At 38.7% G+C, this 24,601-nt stretch overlaps 2 protein-coding genes across 2 annotated transcripts; one reads left to right on the top strand and one right to left on the bottom strand.

Moving 5' to 3' along the window:
• Positions 1 to 1,339: 1,339 nt before the first annotated feature.
• On the bottom strand, positions 1,340 to 5,315 carry RPL24 (ribosomal protein L24). Its single transcript, XM_071758140.1, has 6 exons — positions 5,248 to 5,315; positions 5,048 to 5,123; positions 3,675 to 3,785; positions 2,422 to 2,558; positions 2,035 to 2,098; positions 1,340 to 1,470 (listed from the first exon to the last, which is right to left on the bottom strand). Exons 1-6 carry the CDS (start codon positions 5,250 to 5,252, stop codon positions 1,390 to 1,392), a joined length of 474 nt encoding a protein of 157 aa, XP_071614241.1. The 5' UTR covers positions 5,253 to 5,315; the 3' UTR covers positions 1,340 to 1,389.
• CEP97 (centrosomal protein 97) lies at positions 5,304 to 24,311 on the top strand. Its single transcript, XM_071758127.1, has 11 exons — positions 5,304 to 5,637; positions 8,177 to 8,319; positions 9,625 to 9,783; positions 10,190 to 10,291; positions 10,856 to 10,969; positions 11,869 to 12,035; positions 13,193 to 13,357; positions 15,084 to 15,217; positions 15,788 to 16,529; positions 17,580 to 17,655; positions 18,379 to 24,311. Exons 1-11 carry the CDS (start codon positions 5,304 to 5,306, stop codon positions 19,075 to 19,077), a joined length of 2,835 nt encoding a protein of 944 aa, XP_071614228.1. The 3' UTR covers positions 19,078 to 24,311.
• Positions 24,312 to 24,601: the final 290 nt, after the last annotated feature.

Raw genomic sequence — 24,601 nt, 5'->3', positions numbered from 1 at the left:
TTCCTTCTCTTTTTCCTTCTCCAGTTCCTGGTTCTTCCACTCTAAATTGTGTTGGCAAGTTTTAAAGGCCTCAGTTTAACTGTAACTATAAGTAGCTTGTTTTGGTTTTGGGGTGGTGGGTTTTGGTTTTTTTCAGTAAAGAAAGATAATGGTGCAAATTCCAGTAATGTAATCATGCTAGACCTGTTCATGAGTTGCAGCCTCCATCCAGACCTGTATCTATCGTTAATAAACCCAAAATAAAGAATGTTGTAACTCAAAATATAACACAAGTTTCCCATGACAGCCATTGTGTTTCTGAAGCCCAAAAGAACTGCATGAAGCAAAACTATAAAGACAGCTGCTTAACTAGTGTATTAAGGTAACAAAGCAAGCCCCCCCAACTAACAAGTATTAGAATGCAGCATCAATAAATGGAGAAGCATCTGATGCAGTCAAGGTTCATCTTCTCCTATGCTTCCAGTAAATCTTGCTTTGGCAAGACTACTGCTGTCCATCAAAACTATGTCAAAAGTTTGAATTAACCGTCCTATCTACAGTGTCTCCTGAAGTAGACATACGAATACTTTACATGAAGAATCTAAAAAAATGGCCACTCCCTCTGATGGTGGGAGGGTGGGAAGTTAGTAACTAAGAGAGCCCCTATCAAGTTAAATCTGAACCTAAAGTTCAGATTTAGATGGGCTTGAAGTAAATGTATACCATCAGCACATCTGAAGATCATTCAACCTCTTACCAGAGTTGCAAGTGTTACATCAGAATAGAAGAGTGTCAAGAAGCCCATTTGCTGAAGGAATGAGCGCAAGGCAGGACACAGACATCCTTTTCCTAACAATTTCCATTGATCCATGCAAACTTCCTGACCCAGGAGCTGCACCTCGGCCTTTCAATGTAACAGCCATGAAGGCTGTGAAACCATCCATTCCTCTTTTTCAACCTATTTCTTTTTATTCTCTCCAGCATCTTGCTACATGCATCCCACACCATCAGAACTGCATTAACCTTTTTTAAGTACTCTAGACAGTACCACTTCACATGGCATTTAGTTTGCCTCTCTGAACTCAGAAACCTCTTTCTATGCCATCTGACATAGATGCACAACAAACCTCTACTCCTGTACTGTTTTGTCCTTCAGGCAGAAGCAGCTTCTCAGTCAGCTCCATCCTCCCTGCCACGGGGTTCACTCGTTAGGAAATGCATGCCAATACAACAGATTGTCTAAGAAACCAAATGTTTTATGGCAATATGTCATTTTCTCATCAGCAAAACCAGACACAGTTATTTCACAGATTAATCCTTTTTAGTATATCTCATGCAGTCGAAGAGAACATGGCACAAGTTATGAAACTTAGTCAGATGTTTATTCAGCATGACTAACAGCTTGGCAAGTTAGCGCTTTCCACCAACACGGGGAGCAGAAACCTTGACTGGTTTCACAATCTTCTGCTTAGGTGCTGCCTTTGTAGGAGCCTGTAGAGAAATAATAAAGTATGAATAAAGAAAACTAATTTGCCAGCAGTCCCAAAAGTGCCCCTGTGTATTTAAGATTCTTGACAGAAATTGGGCAATTTAAATTAAATCAGGATTAGATCAGAATTACAATCACATTAGCAGATTGTTACATATATACCACTGTAAACCTACAACACATATTATGCCAACTTGTGGTATTTATCAATAAGCAGATGATGTTTCATTTATCAATGAAACAGATGCTAGGATTCATCAAGATATTGTTACCAAGTTGCTATAGAGCAGAGATCTCACATCCAGACAAATTTTTAGCTACCAAGAATCTGACATTTAATCAGAAAGGTTTTTTTACTTTAGTATTTATTTCTTCTGGTTAATTTTACACCTCTTTGTGTCTAACTTTGATACTGCAGTTTGGTCAAAGTGCTTCCACATCAAAATAAGTAAGCAAATGCTTCTTCCAAACAGAAATGGGAATTTCTAATTAAAATACACACTGAGTGTTATGTTACAGCCCAGTATATTCCATTCTATGATTTCCATCCGCCTTGTGCCGCTTACCTTTGCAGCAGAAACAGCTGTTTTCTTGGTGGCCTGCTTAGCCTTCTTGGCTTCTTTTGCAGCCCTGTTAATTCACAGAAAAGAGTAACAGTTACTCGTACCTCCTAGAGCTCACTAAGCTCTAGAGAAAAATGCATTAAATCAGCTATATCCTCTGCTTTCAGTACCCTCTAGGCAGACAGCTGAACTGCTAAAAGCACTATTTTCACAAAGGGAGAGGGCAAGAAGTGACCCTTCTCTACTGCTACTGACTCTTGATGAGATTATTCAGTACTACCTCCAAAAATACTGATTTAAAAAAATGCACAAAACCAAACAATCTCACAAAAAAAAAAAAAAAAAAAAATTTAAAACCTAAGGCAGCTCCATTCATCTCCAATTTCTCACCTAATAGCTTGTTCCCTCTGTGCCTTTCGTACTTCAGGTTTCTGATTTCGTTTAGCCATAATCTCAGCTAAAGATGCACCAGTGATAGCTCTCTGAAACTTGACAGCACGACGTGTGCGCTTCTTTTGTACTTCTTCCTAAAATGGCAGAAGATGAAGACATTAAACTGTAACACATTAAATAAAGGGCTGAAGACAATTACAGAAACAAACTGCTATTAAGAGTCAAGCTGTTACAGAATTCTACCATACACAGAAGTAGAATTTTACTCCTCACTTTTGAGGTAACTGATTTCTTGATTTGCCAAAGCAGATGAATAGCCAGAAAATGCATCTCTTTTGCATGATATAAACAATTATTTTGGAAGGATGTCAGAAGTTCAGCCTTCTGTAACCCTGGGTTAAAAAAGAAAAAAAGGGGGGAGGGGGGGAAGAGGAGGTGCACAGGAAGGGGAATGAAGTTTGCATTGATGGAATGTTCTTAAAGGAAGACACTTCCATGCAGCATTAGTGTGCTGTGCAGCAGTGTGGGGCATCAAGCATCAGCTTTCCTTCTCTAAACAAACTGGTAAACTCTAAAACAACTGGTAAACAAAGTGGCATTATAACACGTATGTAAGCCTTTCTAAACACCCTTTTTCTGTGAAAGTTTAAGAAAGAGCAATGCAAACACCTCATGCTATGTGCCATATTAATTTATCTTTTTCATGCAATGACAATTACATAGGAATGACCTCCTGTTAAGCTGTACCATTCTTGACAACTTTGGCCTATATGAAAAGTTCCCCCACCTTTTAACCCCCAAATCATGTTTGTAACATTATATCTTAATTATAATGCACCAGGTTTTCAGCTCTCTGTGCTATCTCCATTCAGGAAGTTTACAAGTCTGAATTTTTTTAAGTCCACATGAACAGCATTACCCACATTCTGTATAGCAATACATATTTTTTTTAATACATGGCATTCATACAAGCATTAAAATCACCTGAAACTACTGTGGCTCTGAGTGAGCCTTTAAAAAACAATGCAATACAAACATAATGCTTCTGTTGAACTGGTTAGCCTTAAACATAAAACAATTTGTATATTTATGTAAATGCACTTACATTTTCACCATTACTGGCCAGTCTTCCCCCTGGTTATTTGGGTCATGGTTCTGCTAAACACCAGCATACTCAAGTTACCTCTATTCTAGCAGACTCTATCTTTTTATGGAAAACTTTAGAGCAGTGTTAGTTAGCATATACTTACTGACTGTCCTTTCTTGTGTTTACGCCTGTAAAGAACAGTCCAGTTGATCTGACGGGGGTTTCTCTTGGAAAGGAATGCAGATTCACATTTTGCATTCAAGAACTGAAAAACCTGCGAAGGTGAAGTATTTTGTGTAAGCTTGGTTTCTCTGAAAGACATTATCGCAGTTTATGTTTTCAAGTAATTTTCTGAGTCACTGTTTTTCAACAGTGGTGCTTTTGTGTTTCTTTACACAACTCTTAAAACTGAAAATTTAAGAACATATTTTTAAAAATTTTAAGTTTGATATTTTATTTCCTTAATTAAACTTATGTTTTACTAAGCATCCCATTATAAGGAATTTTCCAGGCCTAAATTAGTTCTCTCCCAGTAAAGCCCATATGTACCAGTTTTGTTTCTGGGACAAGGAAGCAGCGCATTTTTCTCTGAGAAAAGCTCCATTTCACACCTGCATTCACTGCTGCACTGTACTAAAGGCACAGCATGATGAACTGCATCCAGCACCGTGTCTGTCCTCAAGTAAATATTCACTTCCTGTACGTGTAGGCAAGCCAAAACTTTGAATAAGAGACCACTACTCCGCCTAATTCTTTCTCCCTCAGTTCTTTCCACTAACGTTCTTACCTAAAGCAGCAGGCAGAATTAGTATGCTGACTTAATATTAGGCATAAATTTGAAGTATAATCAGATTCCGAAGAGAGCACTTGAAGATTCAGTTTGTCCATGTACCTAGCTGTCATTTCCCTGGAGATTCTATCCAGCAAGATGACCATACCCGAGATATCCAAAACACAAATTCTCCTTTTGTTGATTTGAATAGTGTATTTATTAATGACAGCTATTTGTATGAGATATGACAGCGTGAAAGAGTTCTCCTGACTATATTATGCCAATTATCCACATCCAAATTATCTGCAAGTCCAGCTGTTTGCTTCAGCAAATCTTCGCACTGGATACAGTATGTCTGAGTAGCATTTTCCACAGAACTTTGGTTCCCGATGCTTTAACACATCCTTCCCAAACCACAAACAAAATCCCGACTCAAACTCCCAAGCTACAGCACGCGTACGCTTCTCCTGCTGACCAGGTCCGATGGCAATCGTGACATCTCGACACCGACCGAAGCACCGTGCTGTTCCCATACTGCTCAGTAAAACCGGACGCCACAGCAGCGTCACCGGAGATCCCGGGTAACTCCTGACTCCCCGCTGCGCATTCACTGGGAGGCCTTCACTCCCCCCAGGACCGCTCCGACCTCTCCCTCAGGCCCTCCGCCCTCCTTCTTTCACAGAGCCCCCTCCTGCTAGTGCCTGCTGTCCTGCACGGCGGCCTCCCCCTTCCCACCGGGCTCGCCGCAGCCTCCCCGGCCTCACCTTGCCGTCGGTGCGGGCGTAGCGGCGTCCATGGCCCGGGTAGATCTTGTACCCGCTGAAGCTGCATAGCTCGACCCTGCGCGGGAGAGAAGAATGAAGGGAGAGAGCGGGTTAGCGGCGGAGGAAGCCGCAGCCGTCCAGCACCTTCCCCGGGGCGGATGGCGGCGGATGGGGCGGCGGGGAGCCGCCAAGGCTCTTACTTCATGATGGCGGCAGCTCCGAGACGGGCGGCGGCCAGGAAGAAGAGGCCAAGTGGATGACGGGAAACCGGCTTTCCTGCGCCTCGCGGGGCCTGCCGGGAACGGGGCGGGATCGACCAGGGCAGCACCGCCCGGCTGGAGGGGCGGGCGGAGAACCGGAGGGGTCGCTGGTGCCGGTGGAGCCTTTCACTATTCGCTTAAAATCTCGCCGGACGGTTCTACTCGCCGTACCTTCTGTCCGACCGAGAACAAAAGAAAATTTCATTGTTGTGGAGCAAGGCGGCCAATCGGCGACCGGCGCTCGGTTGCCTGGCGGCGTTGGCGAAGCGGGAAGCATGGCGGCGACGGGGAGTGCGGCGCGGCCCGAGAGTGTCTCGCCGTCTGGAGGGGGTAAGGGCGGCACCGGAGGCACAGCGAGCCTAGCGGGGGCTGTGCGGACAGGTTGCAGGTGTTGAGGCCGGTGGGGGTTTGTTTGGGTCTCCGTTGTGTGGTGCCGAGAGGCGCGGGCGCGCAGCGCACCCTGGGAGCTGTAGTGCGAGCAGGGCCTTATTGTGGGTGGGGGCATGGAGTTGGGACTACAAGTCCCGACAGCCTCTGCGGCCCGAGTATGTTGCGGGGGGCTCGGCTGTGGGGTGAGCTGGGGGAGCGCCCTCTCTTCTAGAGGGGTGAGGAGGCGGCTTGGCTGTGCCCTTCTTGGCTCTCCCTGGGCCTTCCTTTTTACGGCCCCCACCTGTGGGGGTCCCCAAGTGGGGATGGAAGCGGTCATGACGCCCGCCGTGAAGAGCTGGGGATCGTCCCCCCTTAAAGGACTTGGCTCTGGGCACGGGCAGGGGGGTGCGGAGAGGGGGTGTCCGTCCTGCTGAGGACCGGACCCCTAAGGAGGGATCTGCTTAAAGGCTCGTAGACCGTGGGTCAGGAGTTGAATGAAGACCCCTTTTTCCTACAGTGGAGGTCAGAGGGGTCTTGGGAGACAGTGTCTCTAGGTGTGCAGTGTCTGGGTTTGGAGACTTAAAGGCCACAGTGAATGAGCAGAGGCGTGAGCACCTGTGGTCTTTTCAAGTATAGCTGCCAAACGAGTAATAATCAATTCTGATTTTTTAACTGAGAACCTGTTAGGAAAATCTTATTCCTTATAAATTACATCAATGAGTCTTTATAGTGCGGAATTGCATTAACTTAATGCATGTGTAATTCGTGCTGTATATCAAATATGCTTGAGTGAGCAAACAAACTAAAAGACCCCAGCTCACCGCAAAAAGGAGAGCTCTCGCCTTTAAAAAAGAGACTTCTGCTTGTCTAAATTTTAAAGCTGCCTGCAAGGCATATGGATAGCCCCCAACAGCTGAAATAGAGAAACTAGGACTACCACCTCTAGCCTTCCCATTGCCTGGCATCGTAGATAAGGAACTATAGCAAGGCTGACTCAAGTGACATCTTGATCAATAGAGAAGCAGGTGGAGAATGACACTATAGAAATAAAGTTTCTTTTCAAATGGTTGTATATGTGTGTGATAAATGGTAATTAGTCAAATCGTGTTGTACCTAAATGCTTGAAAGGGATAAGAAACATATGTAGAACCACATTTCAGCTCCCTCAGCTTGAATAGGAACTCCTCATGTGTATGAATACAAGGATTGCTCTTGTAATTCTATGAAGTGGGTCCTAGCCTCCCTCCTAAGTTGGCATGGGCCAATGGTGAGATTTTTTTAACAAGCCCTTGAATAAATAGGCATGTGACTAAAAAATGACCAAGTGGTTGCAGAGGTGACTACGTAAGTGAGAAACATTCAAAAATTTCTTGAACGTGCAAAGACAAGAGTGTGGCTGTTTCTGGTACTGCTGGCTCTGTATTGCTGCTTTTCAGAATTCTGGATTTGAGAAGCAATAGTAATATAACAAATGTCATCAAGGATCCTTCTTAGAAAAGCATATTCCCTAGTTGACAGAAAGGTACACCAAAAATGTTTGTCTCCATCCTTAACTCTAAAAGCCTGCAAACTGTAAGGATATTAATATATAGCACATGTTAGGGTAAGAACATTATTTTGGAATATGCTGCTGAAAAAGGCAGCATTATTTTACTGAGCAGATACTAAGAGATGAGCAAGCACTAGCATGGTGTGCGTATGTAAAACACACAAGCAGAGGCTTAATATATAAAAGTTATTTTTAGGAGGTGTCACTATGGGTGCCCAGGGATTCAAGTTCCCCTATAGATAGCAAGTCTTTTCCTCTTAACTTTATATAGTACTTGTTTTCTTTTTTTTCATAGAACATTTTAATTGTGTGTTCTGTTAATTAAATGATATGCTGGCCTTCTTACAATTTGCTCCTTTGTAAGTTTGTAAGCTTGCATCCTCATCAGAATTCCTACATTCTGATTGAAAGGGTGGGTGCTGCTTAACCTTTTTGAGGCCCTTCCCTTTAAAAAAAACATCTTTTAGTGACAGACATGATTCCTGTTTTGTATGGTGTATGATCCTGCAGGTGTGTTCTTGGCATGTTCTGAGTTTGTCGATTAGCAGGAGTTTAGATATTTGTCAAGCTGCTCAAAACTTGGAAACTTTGCAAATTTCAAAAGCCCTAATTTTAAAAATTATTCAGTTTTTAGGATCACACTTTATATTCAGCTACTGAAATTTTGCTCTGCTTCCTACTTCAGAAGATCTGTTACTGACATTTCTAGAATTCTTTATTTGGACAAGGTCTGGAACCCATATCTTCCAGTAACTGTATTAATTATTCTGTCTTTGGTCTTAAATACATTTGCTTCAGTTTTATGTGGAAAAGAAAGTTCATTTGTATTTGCAAATTAGATGTATGCATTGTAAAATTAATCTGTTTGTCTTCCTTTGGTTTTTCAGTACACGTTTTCATACATAAAGTGTTGACTTTAGGGCTTTCCCCCCCTTATCCTTTTCTTCTAAGGTCTGGTAGTCAACTGGTCAGGTCAAGGATTGCAAAAACTGGGCCCAACCTTACCCTGTGATGCTGATACTCACACTCTTATTTTGGACAAAAACCAGATAATTAAATTGGAACACTTGGAGAAATGCAGGAACTTGATGCAGGTCAGTGTTACTTGATTTGAATTTACAATGAAATAATGGTACTGTGTTGCTAATTGAAATACTTTTGCTTTAAGGCCATATTATGTAACTGAAGTAAGCAGTTTTACTGTCTTCATAGGAAAATAATTGATGGCTAACTAAAATAGAAAGCTTTGTTTTCAGTGGAGCTCTACAGTTGATATTAGGGGTGGCTGTTTTGTTGGTTACCTAGGTGACTAGAAATGAACTAAATAAATCCTAATGGGGAGGGATGTCATAAGAACACTTAGAATTCACTGATAACCCTAATTTTGATTTCTTAGCTTTTAGCTAAGCTTTTAGCTTAGAATTTAACATTAAAAAAATAACCTTATCTTTCCTTTATGTAATTGTAAATATGCAGCCACATACAGGACACTCCTCCCCATTTAGGTTTCATAACTCCCCACAAAGGAAGAGGATTTGTAGCCATAATTTACAAGTAGAAAAAAGCCACGTGGATTAGGTTAAAATAGAAATAGCAAATAAAAAATGTGAAGTGGAAGGGATCTACATAGTCTTGCTAACATATGATTCATGTAGGCCCCGATGTTGCTAGTGCTTATCTTTAATACTACCAGCAGTTCATCTAAGTTCATGAGGGTATTAGTGATACCAATGTTATGCCTGTGCATGGTGCTTGCAAAAATCAGTGTATTTCATCTCCCCTGGGCAAACCTTTCAAGTCCATGTTAGTTACTACTGCAAGTGCCTCCAGATAGACTTAAATGCACCTGGTAGCTGCTTGAGACAAGCTAAGCTGAGACAGCAGAGGTGGGGTTTGTTGCTACAACAAACCTTGACCAGTCTCTCAGCTTGGTGGTAATGTTATTTATGTGTATGTCCTATCAGGATTTATGCTTTAAAAAGTTTGTGATTTACACTTTGTAAAGCCTGCTGGCACAGGAACTTTTTGGAGAATCACATGGAGTATATTTTGTCCTCTGTCATGTTCACAATAAGTGTGATTTTTACACCAGGAATGGTGCAACAATTTGCGTAATGATTTGGCAATTCTGATTGTAAAAAAAAAAATTGTAAAAATCTCCTTTGGCTGTTGTTAGAAGGATTTCCTCTTAAGTTTGTGGAGTGAGTTTCCTCGATCAGTAATTTATCAGTAATTTATTTCCCGATTCTTGCAGCTTTCGTCTGTTATTTGCTTGAAAATGGAATATGTAGGTTGACAAAGTTTCTGTTTGATTAGATATTTGATGACTAAAAATAAAAGCCTATTTTGTCTGCATTTTAAGAGTTAAGTAATTTTTTTATCTGTGTATCAATTTGCAGCTCTCTGTAGCCAACAATCGTTTGGTTCGGATGATGGGTGTAGCAAAACTGACTAAGCTCCGGGTGCTAAACTTGCCTCACAATAGTATTGGATATGTGGAAGGGCTGAAGGATTTGGTGCACCTGGAATGGCTGAACTTGGCAGGAAATAACCTCAAGGTATTTAGTCTTTTCCCAGAATCTAATGTTGCACAAATTTGGTAAATGCTGCAAAGAAATCTGAGTTTCTGGGCTTAATTGCAACAGTTGCTGAAATTTTGCGTCTGTTGGTTTACAAAGTAAAAGAGAGCAACTTCTGGACAAGAACTGTCTAGGAAAAAAATGAAGTTTGATATCAAAATGTAATGAGAATTGGAAGTACCCAAAATAGGAAGAGAAATACCATCTTAAAAATGAAACTGTGTATAAACATGGTTTTCATTTTGGGTTGCTTACCTGGTGGCTTTTAGCTTTCAAAATAATATATCCTTATTGATGCCTGCTTTTATTGAATGATAAAAAGAGAGTTACTGTGAGTAATTGACTTCTGGTTGGTTTTGTTTTGTTGTGTTGTGTTTTTTTGTAGACCATAGAACAAATCAATTCCTGTCTGTCTCTTCAGCATCTTGATTTGTCAGACAATAATATTGCACAATTAGGTGATCTCTCCAAGCTTACATCACTGAAGGTAGGTGCTGTATTATTTCTGGTTTTGTAACATTCTTTGCATGAGGAAATTTGCTTTGAAAATTGCCTTTTAAAGCATTGATTCTTCAAACACTAGCTCTTAATGCATTTTAATTAAACACTAACTTCTGGAAGAACGATGTAAAATTTATTTTTGTTGTTTTCAAGTTGCAGGAACAGAGGCAGTCATTTTTCTATAACCACTCTAGTGATAAAGATAACATGAGATAACATGGTGAGATCTTGTTCATAGCTCTCAGTTCTCATCTCGTGTCATGAATCAAGACAAAATAGTGTCAACTCTTTCAGCATGAACAGTAGAGGAAATGTTTACAAATACTTTTTTTTTTTTTTTTTTTTCCAACTGACTGTTCTACATTTTAAAATAAGAACATTTTGCTCTAAAATATAAATGAATTTTCTCTTCCTGGAATAAAAAAAAATTGATTATGCCAGAAAGCCTTGATTATAGTTCTTTTGTGTGTATTGTGCAGGTATTGCCTGAGCAAAAAATACTGGTGTTTTGACCAAATGTACATTTAATCACTATATTTTTATTTTATAGACTCTATTGCTACATGGAAATATTATAACTTCACTTCGCACTGCCCCTGTTTGCCTACCTCAGAATCTGACTGTTTTTTCTTTGGCAGAAAATGAAATCAGAGACTTAAATGAGGTATGACATAGAAGATACATCATCTTGTCTGAAGGCTGAAAGCAGATAGTTGGGCAGTTCTTCTGAGGATGTAACAAGCTAGGTGTTAGCTTTTAATATTTATCCTGGAAAGAAAGTTAGCTTTTTATTTATTTATTTATTTTACACCTTTAAGTTGTTCAGGGATGTCAGAAGTATACTTTGAGGAGTAAATTCAGAGAGAGCTTTTCATGATTGTCCGTAGGTTGAAAGCTGAGCTGGTTAACTGCTGCAGGGTGCTTTAGCTGCTGTGCTTAGAGGTTTAAATTGCACATGTTGCAACTGAGCATTTTTGGGCCCATGCTTCGTTTATTTATTTTTCATATGCCATATATTAAAAATAAATATTCTGCCTATGATTTTTGGCTTTTTTTTTTTTTTTTTGTTGTTGTATTTTTTAGAATGTAATTAGCAGTCAAAACTGTCAGTTGGACTTCCACGTTGGAAGAAAAAAAAAATCTTATTTTGGTAATCCATTTCACTTCAAAATTGGATGGTGTTTCTCCAGCTTTTTGCTTACATTTTCTTTGGTTTTGCTTGACTTTGTTTGGACTGTTTGTCTTTTTTGGTCAAAATCTCAATTCCTGTTGTAGTGAACTGTAATCAAAGAAATACTATACTTTTCTATACATATAGCCTCATTTGCAGACTTCCAGGTAATACTTTCCAAGGGCTGTAGCACTCACAGGAGAATCAGTGGGGAAATGGCAGTAGTTGATAGAAGTCCTTTGAAGATATTCATATACAAAACCCATAAGTTAATAAAAAATTGCATTTGGTTATTTTGTGAGATTTCTAGTTGTAACTAGGAGAAATGTGGTATATTCTGTAGGTATTCAATGGTTTCTGTTCAGTTAACAAATATATCTTGTTTTCTCAAGGTTTCTTTCCTAGCTTCTCTTCGTCATTTGGAACAGTTGTCAATTATGAACAACCCTTGTGTCATGGCCACACCTTCTGTCCCTGGGTTTGACTACAGGCCATATATTGTCAGCTGGTGTCTGAACCTTAAAGTTCTTGATGGTTATGTGATTTCTCAGAAGGAAAGGTAACACAGCAGTATTAAATCTCTAAAATTATTAAATAAAGTTTGGCTAAGCTGAAAATGCATTTTCAAATAATAACAAAAAAAAAGTGATAGTGATCTGAAATTGTTTTGATGATGGCCTAATGAGATAGAGGTCAATTAATATTGTTGCTTTTGCTCAGTTTTCATTTGTTACTCTGGAATTATTACCTGAGATCACAAGTTTATTTAAATAGAAGTATAAAGGTAAGCTTTTGTTTTCTTACTCAACTCACAATAGCACTTGCACAAAGCAAAACTGTGGTAGCAATTTATCAGTGGTTAATTACTCCTTCCAAGCTTACAGACACTTTGATATTGCAGAATGAGGCAGTCAGCAGATGTTAAAGCTATTATCTTGGGGGAAGCTCAGATGCACCCTTTTAGGAAAGGCCTAATTTGCATGTGCATTTTTAGACTTGGCACTTCCTGGATCAACTGGTCAAATACTACTTTGCTCAAATCACTTGTTACTGTATCATTGTGGCCATTGTATCACTGTCATATCTCTATGACACTAGAGGTGTCTTCTTAAAGTTCTTGGCAGTTCAAGCATAAATATTATCCAGTGCAAAACACATTCTAGTCCAATACATTGTCTTCCAGGGTATTAATTTTTTTTTATTCCTCATTAATGAAATAAAAACTGCCTTTTAGGTCAAAGGTAAACTAGTTCTCTTGCTGTTTCACTGTAACTTATTTTAACTTTCTAAGAATTCTAGACTTTTTTTTTTTTTTACGACAAATGGGATTTTCTGAATCAACTGTATTAGTATATATGGACATATTATACTAAGTGTTCTCAGGCTGAAAAACATTTAATTTAAAAACAGATGTCTTATTCTGCATGCTTGTGGAGCTTTTCAGTTTCAAGAAAGCTTTCCGGATAAATATGTTGATACAAATGAGTTTTCAGTGCTCAAAAACTACACACAGAAAAAGCAGAGACTCCACAGTGTTGGTCAGAGATCTTTTTGTTTGTTTGTTACATCCATGTTTATGTGAAGAATTCTTTATTCGTTATCCTGGTAATAAAATTTCCCATTTTCTCTGGGCACTGCTCATGTTCCAAGTTTTGATTAGAATTGTGGGGGTTTATGCCATGCATTAATGGTGACAGTTTTCCCTTTTCCTGACAGTTTGAAAGCAGAATGGCTGTATAGTCAAGGTAAAGGCAGATCATACCGACCCGGGCAGCATGTTCAGCTGGTCCAATACTTGGCTACTGTTTGTCCCCTGATATCTACCTATGGTCTCCAGACTGAAGAGGATGCTAAACTAGAAAAAATACTGAGTAAGCAAAGGTGAGAACTTCTTGTTTCTCTGCTGTTGGAGAATGTAACTGAGAACATAGTTATGTCTTATGTTTTTGATAGAATAAGATTTTAAATATTTTAAAGCAACAGTGAGTGCATGGAAACAGGAACAGTAATGGAGGTACAGGACGTGCCCTAGAAGTGGATGATTTAAGACAGCAGCAGCAGCGTTTTCCTGGTTCATGTGCCATATAAGGACAGAATCTCTATATTTTTTTGTGCTTTGTAGAACATTAAGGGTGATTTGTGTTTGGACTGTGATGAAAATAAACTACCTACTGAGGTTTTTTGTTTTGTTTTTTTTTTTTTTTGCTACAGTGAGGAAAACTACAAAAAGAAGATTAGATTTAATTGTAAATGCAGACTACTGTGGTACACAGGTGTATCAGCCAACTGACACACATTCTTGTCAGTGTGTTCTTTCTTGGGTTTAAACTTCAGGCTGTCCTTTACAGAACATTATTCCCAGTGACACACTTTATGATCTCTGTATCCAACACTTCGGGTCACATAGAGCCCACTTTGGAGCTTGCTGGTTCTGCCAGCAGTAGCCATTCTACACAGCTCTGTGCCTGGAGATCAGTAGAGTTACTGTGTTGCTCTTTGCTCCCGTTGAAAGGTGAACTGATAGGGATCAACAGCGATAAAATATAACAATACTGGTATCCCTGTTCTCTAGTACTTACTGACATTTTCTTTTTAGTAGAAAGATTAGAGCAGAAGACTAGGCTCAAAGGAGCAGGCTACATAAGTGGCATAGTAGGGGTAGAAATCTGGGCAACAAAGTGTTGTGACAAGCAGAAGGGCAGCATCTTATCAAAAGGGATGGAAACTTGAGAGGATCTGGAAGCAGGAACTGCATACTTTCAGTGTAAATTAACTTTCAGGACTAAATCACAAAAATGTTGGGGCCATTCCAGAGGAAAAGGTGCATATTGATATTAGTATTTCCAGCTAAGACTTTCACATGATGTTTCTGGAGAAAAATCAGGAAGTTGGCTTGCAAAATGAAGCTCTTTAAAATTAAAAAAAAAAAATAATAACAACAAAACCAACCCAAACAAAAACCCCCTAAAATCCTTGCCAAAAAAAACAGTCCCCCCAAATCCCCATATAAAATATTTATATATGTGCAAATATATGATTTTAGGGCAAGGTAGATCTTTGAATTTAGCTGGGCTGAAATAACCTGAGTGTTTTCTTAATTTGTAAAAGACGTCTTCATTGTTTTTGGCAATACTTGTTGATTTCTGTTAGAATTTGTCCCTTTAGGACCAAGGATATCTTTTCCTTTACTCAGTCTTTTTCAAAGGTAAAAGGCACTCCCTCTATTCCTCAGATTGTTTTATGCATACAAGCATACTCTATCCTGCAATAGACACTTAAAATATCTGCATACCATAGAAATACTTCATGGTTTTCAGTCAGAATTGCATTATGGATTTTTAAATTTTTTTTAAATATATGCATGTACCTGTAAGGAAGAAAAAGGAGCAGGAGGGAGCGGAAGGGAACAGGAGCAGTCTGTGCAGTCCCCCAGTTTGCAAATAGCCCTGTTAGTGTCTAGTAGGTATAGTGATATGTGTAACTGCCCTCTTGTTTAGAATAGTTTGATCATTTCTTTCCTCTGAAGTAATTGATAGTTTCTTCTGAATGTCTTCTGTACCAAAAATGTTTAAAATAAATATAAAATGTTGAAACTCCCTGTGCTTAGGCTTCACCAGAGGCAGTTGATGCATCAGAACCAAAATGAAGGATCACCTACATCATCTACTCCCAGCAAGATGCTGCCAGATACTTATGAACACAGCAGTCCAGCCCAGCCACCACAAATAGTTCTTGAAAGTGGTAAGAAGCTAATCTGCACTTGTAATCAAACCTGTGGAAGCTGTTGTGGGGTTTTTTATACATAACTTTGTGGGGAGAATTTCAGAACATGCCACCTTTCTTATTTTATTCTATTGATTTTGGTTTTGGGGTTTTTATTTGGGGTTTTTTTTTTGTGTGCGTGTGTGTGTGGTTTTTGTTGGGTTTGGTTTTGGTTTTATTTAATATTTTCAACTGAAGTTATACTTTTGTTTTCTAAAACTATACTATGCTTACCCAAGTCTCAAAATGCTAGAAAGATTGTGAGGTAAAAACCACAATCTGATAAACTAAAGAGTTACTACATTGGCTGTTCCATCTGGTAAAAGTGTAAATTCTCCAGTGGTGCAATATACTTTACCCAGTGTTTGTAAAGTTTTGTGGATGTTATTGTGCTAACTAGTTATTGACCTTATTGTTTTATAGAAATAATGCATATCTCTATTAGCATGTTAGATCTTCTTACACACCCAGGTTCCAACTATCTAAACCAAATTGTGAATCCCTATGAAATACTCTGACACTTGTGAAAATGGCTTTCTGCCTCTCTAGAACCTGTCAACCAGAAGAATTCTTGGGTTGGACCAAGTGCAAGTGATGATCATTCCTATGCAGTAAAAAACACTGTTCTTGAAAAAAGTTTTCACAAAGAGCTGTACCTTGAAGATACACAGACAGATGAAGACAAACTAAACACCAGCCTTTTATCTTCAGAGTCTACTTTCATGCCAGTTGCCTCAGGATTGTCTCCAGTGTCTCCTACTTCAGAGCTGAAGCTACATGGAATCAGTTTGGGCCTAGATGATGATGATGATGATGAAACAGTCACTGAGTGTGCGAGAGGCGTTAATAGTGGACAAATGGCTTCACATGTCACAAGAGAGTGCTCCAGCAGAGCAGTGGGAAGTGTGGAAACTCGGAGTGTGAAAGAGAGTATGCTGTTACCTTCTTCTGACCCAGTACCAGCTACCCTGACTGCTGATACCAGCAACACTTCGGCATCCTCTGAAGACCAAGTTCTGCGTAGTCCTCCCAGCACCTCATTAGGTGCTGTGTCAGGAGTTGCAGCTCTCTGTCCTGACCAGATGGTAGGAGAAAGTTCTGATTCGTTAGCTGGTGTTGACCGAAGCAAAGCTGAACTGGAAAGTATGACTAAAGCAGCCACCAAGCTCCAAGCCTGCTGGAGAGGGTTTTACACAAGGAACTACCATTCCCGAGCCAAGGAAGTGCGGTACGAAATGCGACTGAAGAGAATGCAGGAGCACATCATTTGCTTAACTGATGAAATAGAAAAGTAAGTTGAGGTCATGCTGTGTATTTACAAATCTGAATGAAAATAACCATAGTTCCTGGACATTTCAGAACAGGTATAAATGGGTGTTGGTACAACTACTCACTGTACTAGCATCAGTAATAGAGAACTGCAGTTACAGTAGAGGTTTTCTCCCTGTAAGATAAGCATAGTTATAGCTGTTCATACTATCTAAGTTTTTTCTGTGAATGGATTGAATTAAAATATTTTTTCTATGTCTCTATTAGCAAGACTTGAATGTTTTACTGCATAATCAAAATAGAAATTGCAAAGTGTGATTTTTTTTTTTTTAATGTTTTTTTTCACTTGTCTCCTAGCAATTACAGAGTCTGTAAACGAAGTGTCCATATTGCATAATTCCTCTTATTTGTGAAAAGAAGAATTCTCTCTCTGCCTTGCATGATAACTTTAAAATGTGATTCTGTGCTTGGTGGTTTGGTGTTCTGTTTTGGGTTTTTTTGATCCCGTAAATCTCTGTTTGCAGGAGATTATTATAAAAATTACTTTATAAGATACAAATTGCAGATACAGTTAGTATCTTTCAGTATCAGTCTGGGGACTGGTGGTCTAACATGCTCTTTTTCTATCACAAGGGACAAAAGTTCTACAAATTGAGTCCTCAGTGAACCTCTAGAAGGTCCCAGTGCTTACACATCCAAGTGAGAGCAGTTGGGGAGAGCATAATTTGAAATGATGAAGCACTATCCTGGGGCTGGGTTTGTCGTGCAAGAAAAAACACATCTACTTAAAATGAAGAGCTCAGGTTCAGCTTGTGAACAGACAGTATTAGCAAGTCGATAAATATGCTGCAGCAAAAGGAAGCAGAATCTTAATGTAACTCTGAAAAAGAAACTTATGTCAGCAGCTGCATTTTGATGGCAAGCCAGACTGCAGTAATGCCTTACAATTAGGATCTGTTATGTCTTTGAAGAGTGCTGTTACATAAATAGGTATTTTTATGTATTCTTGTTGATCTTGTTACCCAAATGTTGCTTATTTTAGCTGCTTAACTTTGGCTGCATGTTCTTGCAGGCTAAGAAAAGAAAGAGAGGAAGATAGGGTGCAGAGGCTTGTACAGGAGGAAGCTGTCAGATTTCTTTGGAACCAGGTAAATACTTCTAGTCCTCTTATTTTTATGCTTACATATGAATTTGAAAGGCATTATTTGATACTGTAGATCCTGAAGAGATAGTCAGTATGGTTCATTTTCTTTCAAGTGATGACTTGGATGGCTTATTAGAATCTAATTGCCACGTTGTTTGCTATACTGGTATTCAGGTGGAAAATAACATTCAGAAGTGTTAATGTAATAACACTGGTTTTGTTAAAAAAGGCTGAATTATAGCCTGGTGTGGGAGGGGGAGGGCAGAACACAAGGGAAGTAAAATAAATATAGCAGAGTAGTGAAGAATAATGTGACTGCTGGATGCCCAGGATAAATGAAATGGTGTCAAGCTATGTTGCTTGTGAGCACCTCATTTCAAAAGTAGAAAGGTTGTATTAATACGTCTTCTAAGAAACCATTAATCCAAAAGTAAGACTTGCTGTTAGCATAGGTTATTTCATAAAGGTTCCCCATCCTTCCTGGGTTTACAAGCAGATTCCTTTTTCTTCACATACTTGAACTGGGAGACTTGTGTGCTCTGTCACTGGTGGGCATCTAAGTTTAAAAGCCAATGGCAAGAATGTATTTTCCCTTAAGGTATAGAGAACTTTTTGTTAATTCAGTTGGTCTTCTCATTAATACTCAAGCTGACTGCAAGCATTACTCTTGAAATCAAAGTACTTTATTCATTGCATCTCATACTGATGTTTTCTCTGTACTTTGCAGGTTAAATCCCTTCAACAATGGCAGCATTCAGTGACACAAAATTCAAGTGCCACTTGGCAACCTGGGATCCCTTCATCCAGTACTTCCAGTCCATCATCCACACTCGAGCAAGAAGCCCCACCAGATGTCAGTTCTGCTTGGTTAGTTCCAGGTAGTGATGTTGTTCAGGAAAAGTCTTTGCTGCAGTTCCCAGATTCTGGTTTTCATTCTTCAATGGCTGATCAGACTCATGGGGGTGACGTGTGTAGCTCTGAAAAGAGTTTAGCAGAAGGAACTGAGAGCTCTCTTTCAATGGAAACTGTGAAGCACTGTGGCAATTCTGTTTCAGCATATTCCTCAGATGTAGAGGATAGCCATGGAGAATATGAGCAAAGTAAAGAAAGCTCTAGTAATGAGCAGGAGAATGGACTAATTCAACAATATTTGGAATCTGTTCAGCAACTGGAAGAGGCTGATGAAGGGACAAATTGCAGTGATGAAAGAGAGGGTAGCTGGCCACAAACCACTATTTCAGCAGAAAACCAAGATTTTTCGTCTGACACTGTCTCTGTAGATCTCTCTCAAGGTACATCTGCTCCTGGCCAAGATGAAATCAGTCAGACACCAGAAAGCTGCAAACTGAATTCAGGAATAATAGAAGGGAAGCAAACGGACTGTGATTGTTCATTTCAGATGCTGCACGTTGGAATAGCTGTATAGTAGGTTCAGTTCCACAAAGACCTAGGGATTCCATTTTACTTTCCTTCTTGTTTTTAATGTGTTCTGTTTCAGATTTTGACTCATGTTAGCAGTTTGTTTTAGTGTTGATGCTGAGGACTGAAAACCAGCTGTGCTAACCTGAAATCAGCAAAGTTCTCAGTGACAGTCATTACGCACTTTATTTTCAAACATAAAACTGGTATCCAAATAACTGGCTTCTGTTAAATTAATTCTTAAGATTGGGGGTGTTGGGAAGGTGTGTGTTTGCTGTAAATTCACTTCACTTCACTGAATGTGTTAGGAAGTCTTTGAATTTTTTTTTTCTAAAAAGTAAGATTGAATACTTAGTTTACTAAGACAAGGAAGCAATGTGAGAAGAAACAGCTAATATAGGCAGCATATGCATTTAAGTATATACAGCCTGATGAGAAAAATGAAAGCAGTTGCCTTTCAGACTTCTTTGACTTTAACAAGAGTATTTTGATCAGTGTTTCAAAGATGCATTCCAAGAAACCAGGGTCCAAGTCAGTAATTTCTTTTTGTCATTTACTTGAAGTTGCTGGTGAGGAATTAGGAAATTTACGTCCGCACTGAAACAAGGACTTAGAGGATTCAGACCCTAGGGAGGTTCAAACAGAGTTTAACATTTGTTTACCCTGTGGTTGAATTTCCCCACTTTCTCAGGTAAAAATCAAAGTGGAACCAGTAGCAGCCTTTACTTAAATAATAATTTCAAAAGGGCATGTGATTTGGGAACATCCTTTCCAAGACCACACTGCTGGGTTACAGCAGCAGACTTGGTGATCTATTTTCTGCCTCAAGGATGCTAATGTCATTTTGGATTTGGATCTGCGTGGCTTTCAAGACATTATAACTTAGAACTATGTTTTGATGTTTTTGGGGTGTTTTGTTTGATTTTTCTCTATATGTCCAGAATTCAACACTGGACAAGCAATAGGGTTTGTATCTGGCCTACCCATTGCTCTGGTTTTTTTTTAATGGGAAAAAGATCAGGTATATTAGAGTACTGTAAAAGTGGCAAGAGAAATCAGTTTTGCCATGCTATTTTTGATTGACACTATAGCAAACTAAAAGTTAATGTTATGATTTTTAGGGGTCACTTCAGTGGGGTCATACTTAATTTTGAAGTGTGCATTGGAAGGGCAGTGCTCTGGTAACTTGCTAATACTGACTTCTTGGATATGGACATATGCTGTACTATAATTCTCTGAATCCACAGGTTAACTTCTGGTGCTATGTTGTTAAAATCAACTAGTGCTGTTTTAAAGTGACTCTGGTCATGTTACAATGTAAAATAATCTAATTTTTATAAAAGCTCTGGTTGCTTGTCTACTTTAGATTCTGAGCTGAAATTTACCATTACTCAGGAGTTTGGCATGAGGCCAGTATCCATTTGAGTCCTGAAAGTAGCCTTTATTTAGAACATAAATGGTGTATTGGACTTGTACCAGCCATCTGCCCTGTGGTAAAGTTCACCTTGGAAGAAAAAAGATTGCCTCTGTGCATGAAGTAGCCATTGTCTTGTTTTTCCCAACCCCAAAGATACCTTCTAGGGCACTGACTTCTCAAAAGAGCTGTCACTGTGTCATTGCAGTCAAGCTGATATTTGACTGTGCCTCGGATACATGGGAGCATTTTGAAAACAAACAGCTGAGGTGGTAAATTCTTAATGTGCTATTTTTCTAGCTCTGTCTAGTTATAGCACATTTGTAGCATAACTAATTTCATAATTAGATTTTAGAGCATGAGTGTGCTTGGGTATTGAAAGTGTTACAGGTGCATCAGTGTAAAACAACCTTTAATTAATTGTTCAAAGAAGTGTGTAGGCTACACGATCTTACCCTTGTCCTCTGAAGGGTTCTCAGCTTGGATTAAAATCTACCACGCTTGGTGATCTCTGCAACTCACAGAAATTGGTTCTTTAGCTGTCAAACTGTTACATTAAAAGAAATCCCATCTCAACCTTAGAGACGTTCTTTGGGCTTTAAGAGAGAAATTATTTCTACCTGTGAAACAGTTGATGAACCTTAAACTCTGGAGACAGTGGTTAGGTGTAATAAAAAACTGCATTGATTTTTGTTGCAGAGTGCTCTGTTAGCATATGCAAGACCCAAGAAAAACTAGACTACTGTCTGGATAAAAATGTTCTGCTATGTAAGACTCTAAAGGACCATATATATTTTGCTATTTTTCATTATTGTCATTTTTGCTGTAGAATTAGAGGAGTAACAACTTTAATTTTGGTGGTGTCAAAGTAGGAAAACTTGGTGAAGCTCAATTTTTCATGGAAGCCCTACATGTTTATTGAAATTTCCTGTTATCAGGCCTTAAACACGAACTCAAGATGACTTATTTTAAACTAATGCCTAGGTCAGCTGTTGGCTTTTTTTAACTTGTATATCTCAAAGTGATTTTATGAAGGTGCATCAAAATGTGTACTGACATATCAGCTTATTCTTATTTTTGAGGGAAGCTGGGAAAGATGATTATTTCTTTTCTGACATTCTGAAAAGTATCTTGCATGTGTAGAAGATGAGCTGCTTAAATATACAAACATTACAAACAGCTATGATGTTTTGTATTAGTTTTTAGAGTTAAATGTTAGTTTGTATATACACAAAATATTTTCATCCTGACCATTAAAATGAGAGAAAGACATAATGGGCAACTGAGTGGAAAAATAAGGAATTGTAACTGGATGTATACTTAAAAATACCTTCTTGCAGTCTGTTATGAGTCTCGATGAACCCTGATGTGGAAATATCATCGTTAAATGTATGGTTAACATGTACTTTTTTTTTTTTTTTTTTTGCTTCCCCAGTTTTGTTAAGCTACGTGTGTGATACTGTCTTACCTGAAAAGGTATGCAAAGCTCCCTTTGGAGATGACAAATTTCATAAAGAATTCAGAAGCCCTAGTATATGAAAATCCATGCCTGAAATTTTCCTGTATTAGTATTGTATGTCTTTCAGCATTTTCATTTTGTAAGGCTTCACATTCAGCAGAATACTGTACCTTATAAAAGGAAAGCTTGTATGTTCTGCTTCATCTTGGGTTGATCCTCCAGTGCAGGTGGAAGAGATTACTGATGGTTATTTGTCAGGCAATATTGCTAACTCTGCCTTGAGTACAGTTTCAGTGGTTCCTTAATTTACTTTAGAAAAAATAATCTAAACATAGCTCAGGCTAACTAGTCAAACTGTTCCACATTACTAGTTTTGTACCAAATGAGATGGTTAACACATGCAAACCTCTTTCAGCTAATCTATGGCAGAAATTACTTTTCTGCCTGCTTCTTCTGAAGGCAGGAGCAAGGAGGGAGGTAGTGATGAATTTCTGAGTTTTCAGGTTGAGTCTGTAGTAAGAGTTGGTGTTACCATTTCAGTTTTCTCCCAATTATTTTTAGAATCTGTACATCTCAATCAGTCATGTAATCAAGAATGCATTTTTTCTACTGTATGTAATATTCGGTATACACTGTACCAGATAGTATTTGGAAAGGGAGAAGAATATCATGAAAGCAGGCCTGTTCACATTTTATTTTTCAAAGTTTTTTAAGGTATTGGAATTGTACTGATTCCTCTCTTGTAGATAGCCTCTTTACAAAAGGGAAACAAAAAGCAATGCCTCACCAGTGATAGTAACTGGATTTATGTTTTGGCCTTCTGTGAATTGAGCTTAATGGTCACAACTAGTTTCTAGTACCTAAAACTGTTATTTAAATGAATGGGAGATTTAGCCTTAGAATGAATGCAGCAACTCTTATGTTTGGGGTTTTTTTGTTTTGTTGTGGGGTTTTTTGTTTGTTCTGTTGTGGGGGGTGGTTTTGTTTAGGGTTTTGTTTTATGGGTGGTATCTATTCCTGTGTGGTGCTATTTTGTAAACAAAATGTGTGTGGCAAGGGTGGACTTTTTAGAAGGTACTGAACATTGGTGTAACTTTGCTTTTATTTCCTCAAAAGCAGGGTCATACTTTAAGTATTAGAGTTCTTGTGAAATGGCTGTCTTAGGTTGGGATTTTATCACATTTACATCTCCAGAAGTGTTCTTATAACCACAAAGCAAGAAGGCAGTAAGACTGCAAATTTTATTTTATTACTTCTAAAACACAAATATCTTTCAGCAAATACTTAAAGTCCTTATTAAACTAAATTGCAGAAGCCTATAGCTTGTTTATAGATTAAGCTCCCTAAACAGCCATAGACTCTATTAGTTGCATGCAGCAATTTAGAGAATGCTCTTAGCAACCAGTCCGTATGTATATAAAAATCAAGTTTCATTTTTTTCCTGAATAATGGTGCAAGTCATTGAGTGTGCAAATTATTCCTGGGTTTTATGAATTTGTATATATTGTTTGAAGGACTCCTGTCTTTATTTCTACTTGTAGCAGGTTGTTTGAAGAAGAAAAATGGAAGATGCATTCCTTTGAGACTACCTGGGTACTTTTTACTGGACTTGAAGTTAGTGTGTTTCATAGGTAGATCCTTTTGGGAAAGGATAGAACTGTAGCATGTGGTGGAGACAGTTGGAATGACAATAACTAAAAAAAATGGTCAGTTACTGTGTTTTTAGATAGTGGTAAAGAGATTTTTCCCTTTTGTATTAACTTTTTTTTTCCCTTGAGGACTGTGCCATACAAGTAAGCATCAAGTATTCCTGAAGTCTAAAAAGAGTATTCTTTCATAGTTACAGGGTTTTTCCTAGTTTGGCTTTGTAGGACAAGTTCTGTGTGTCAAGATGTTGGGACATTATCTATTTTTAAGTGCTTTCTTTATGTCACTAATTAAAAAGCACAGGATCCCTTACTTGCAAAAGCATAAAATAGTGTTTATCGGGAAAGGTGCTTTATCTCTTGGAAAGTGCCATGCCAAATTTTATTGTGTAAGACCTCTTGGTAACAAATTTATTTTCTGTCTTTATTGCATTTGTAAGCATATGGGCCAAATTAACTTGTAGCATAATTCTACTGAACTAAATTTTGTTGAGTCTTTCACAGTAATATTCTACCTCTAAACTCGAATCTGAAAGAACAATTAGGCATTCATTTGTCTTTCTGCTTCTCACTGTTTTCTCTGAAGAATGGTGGGTGATTAAATGGGTACAGTTCGTATATTTTCTAAGTGTTTACATTTATGGATTTATTGTTTCTGGAATATTTCGTTTGTACATCTGAGTTTTGACTTTTAAATAAATGATTTGTACGTTTATTGTAAATGTTAATTTGTTCTTGATCCTGATGCTCACAGCTAACAGTCACTGTCTTAACCATTGGATGGTGTCTTGGAGATACTGCTTAGAAATACAAACCAGTGATGACAAGGTAAGCATTAGCATTCATGACTTGGTGCAGCTGAGGCATCTAGTGGCCTACTGTTTCATCATTAAAGGCAGCAAGAGTATGGTAGGGCACTCAAAATTCATACACCAGTTTAGTAGATGCCACTGAAATTGGTATTCATGACTTGCAGTCTTGTTTCACTCACAGGCTCTCTTTCATATTCTTA

The sequence above is a fragment of the Heliangelus exortis genome, chromosome 1, assembly GCF_036169615.1.
Source record: "Heliangelus exortis chromosome 1, bHelExo1.hap1, whole genome shotgun sequence".
Taxonomy (NCBI): domain Eukaryota; kingdom Metazoa; phylum Chordata; class Aves; order Apodiformes; family Trochilidae; genus Heliangelus; species Heliangelus exortis.
The sequence above is the reverse complement of the archived record's forward strand: the minus strand, read 5'-3'. Positions and strand labels throughout refer to the sequence as shown.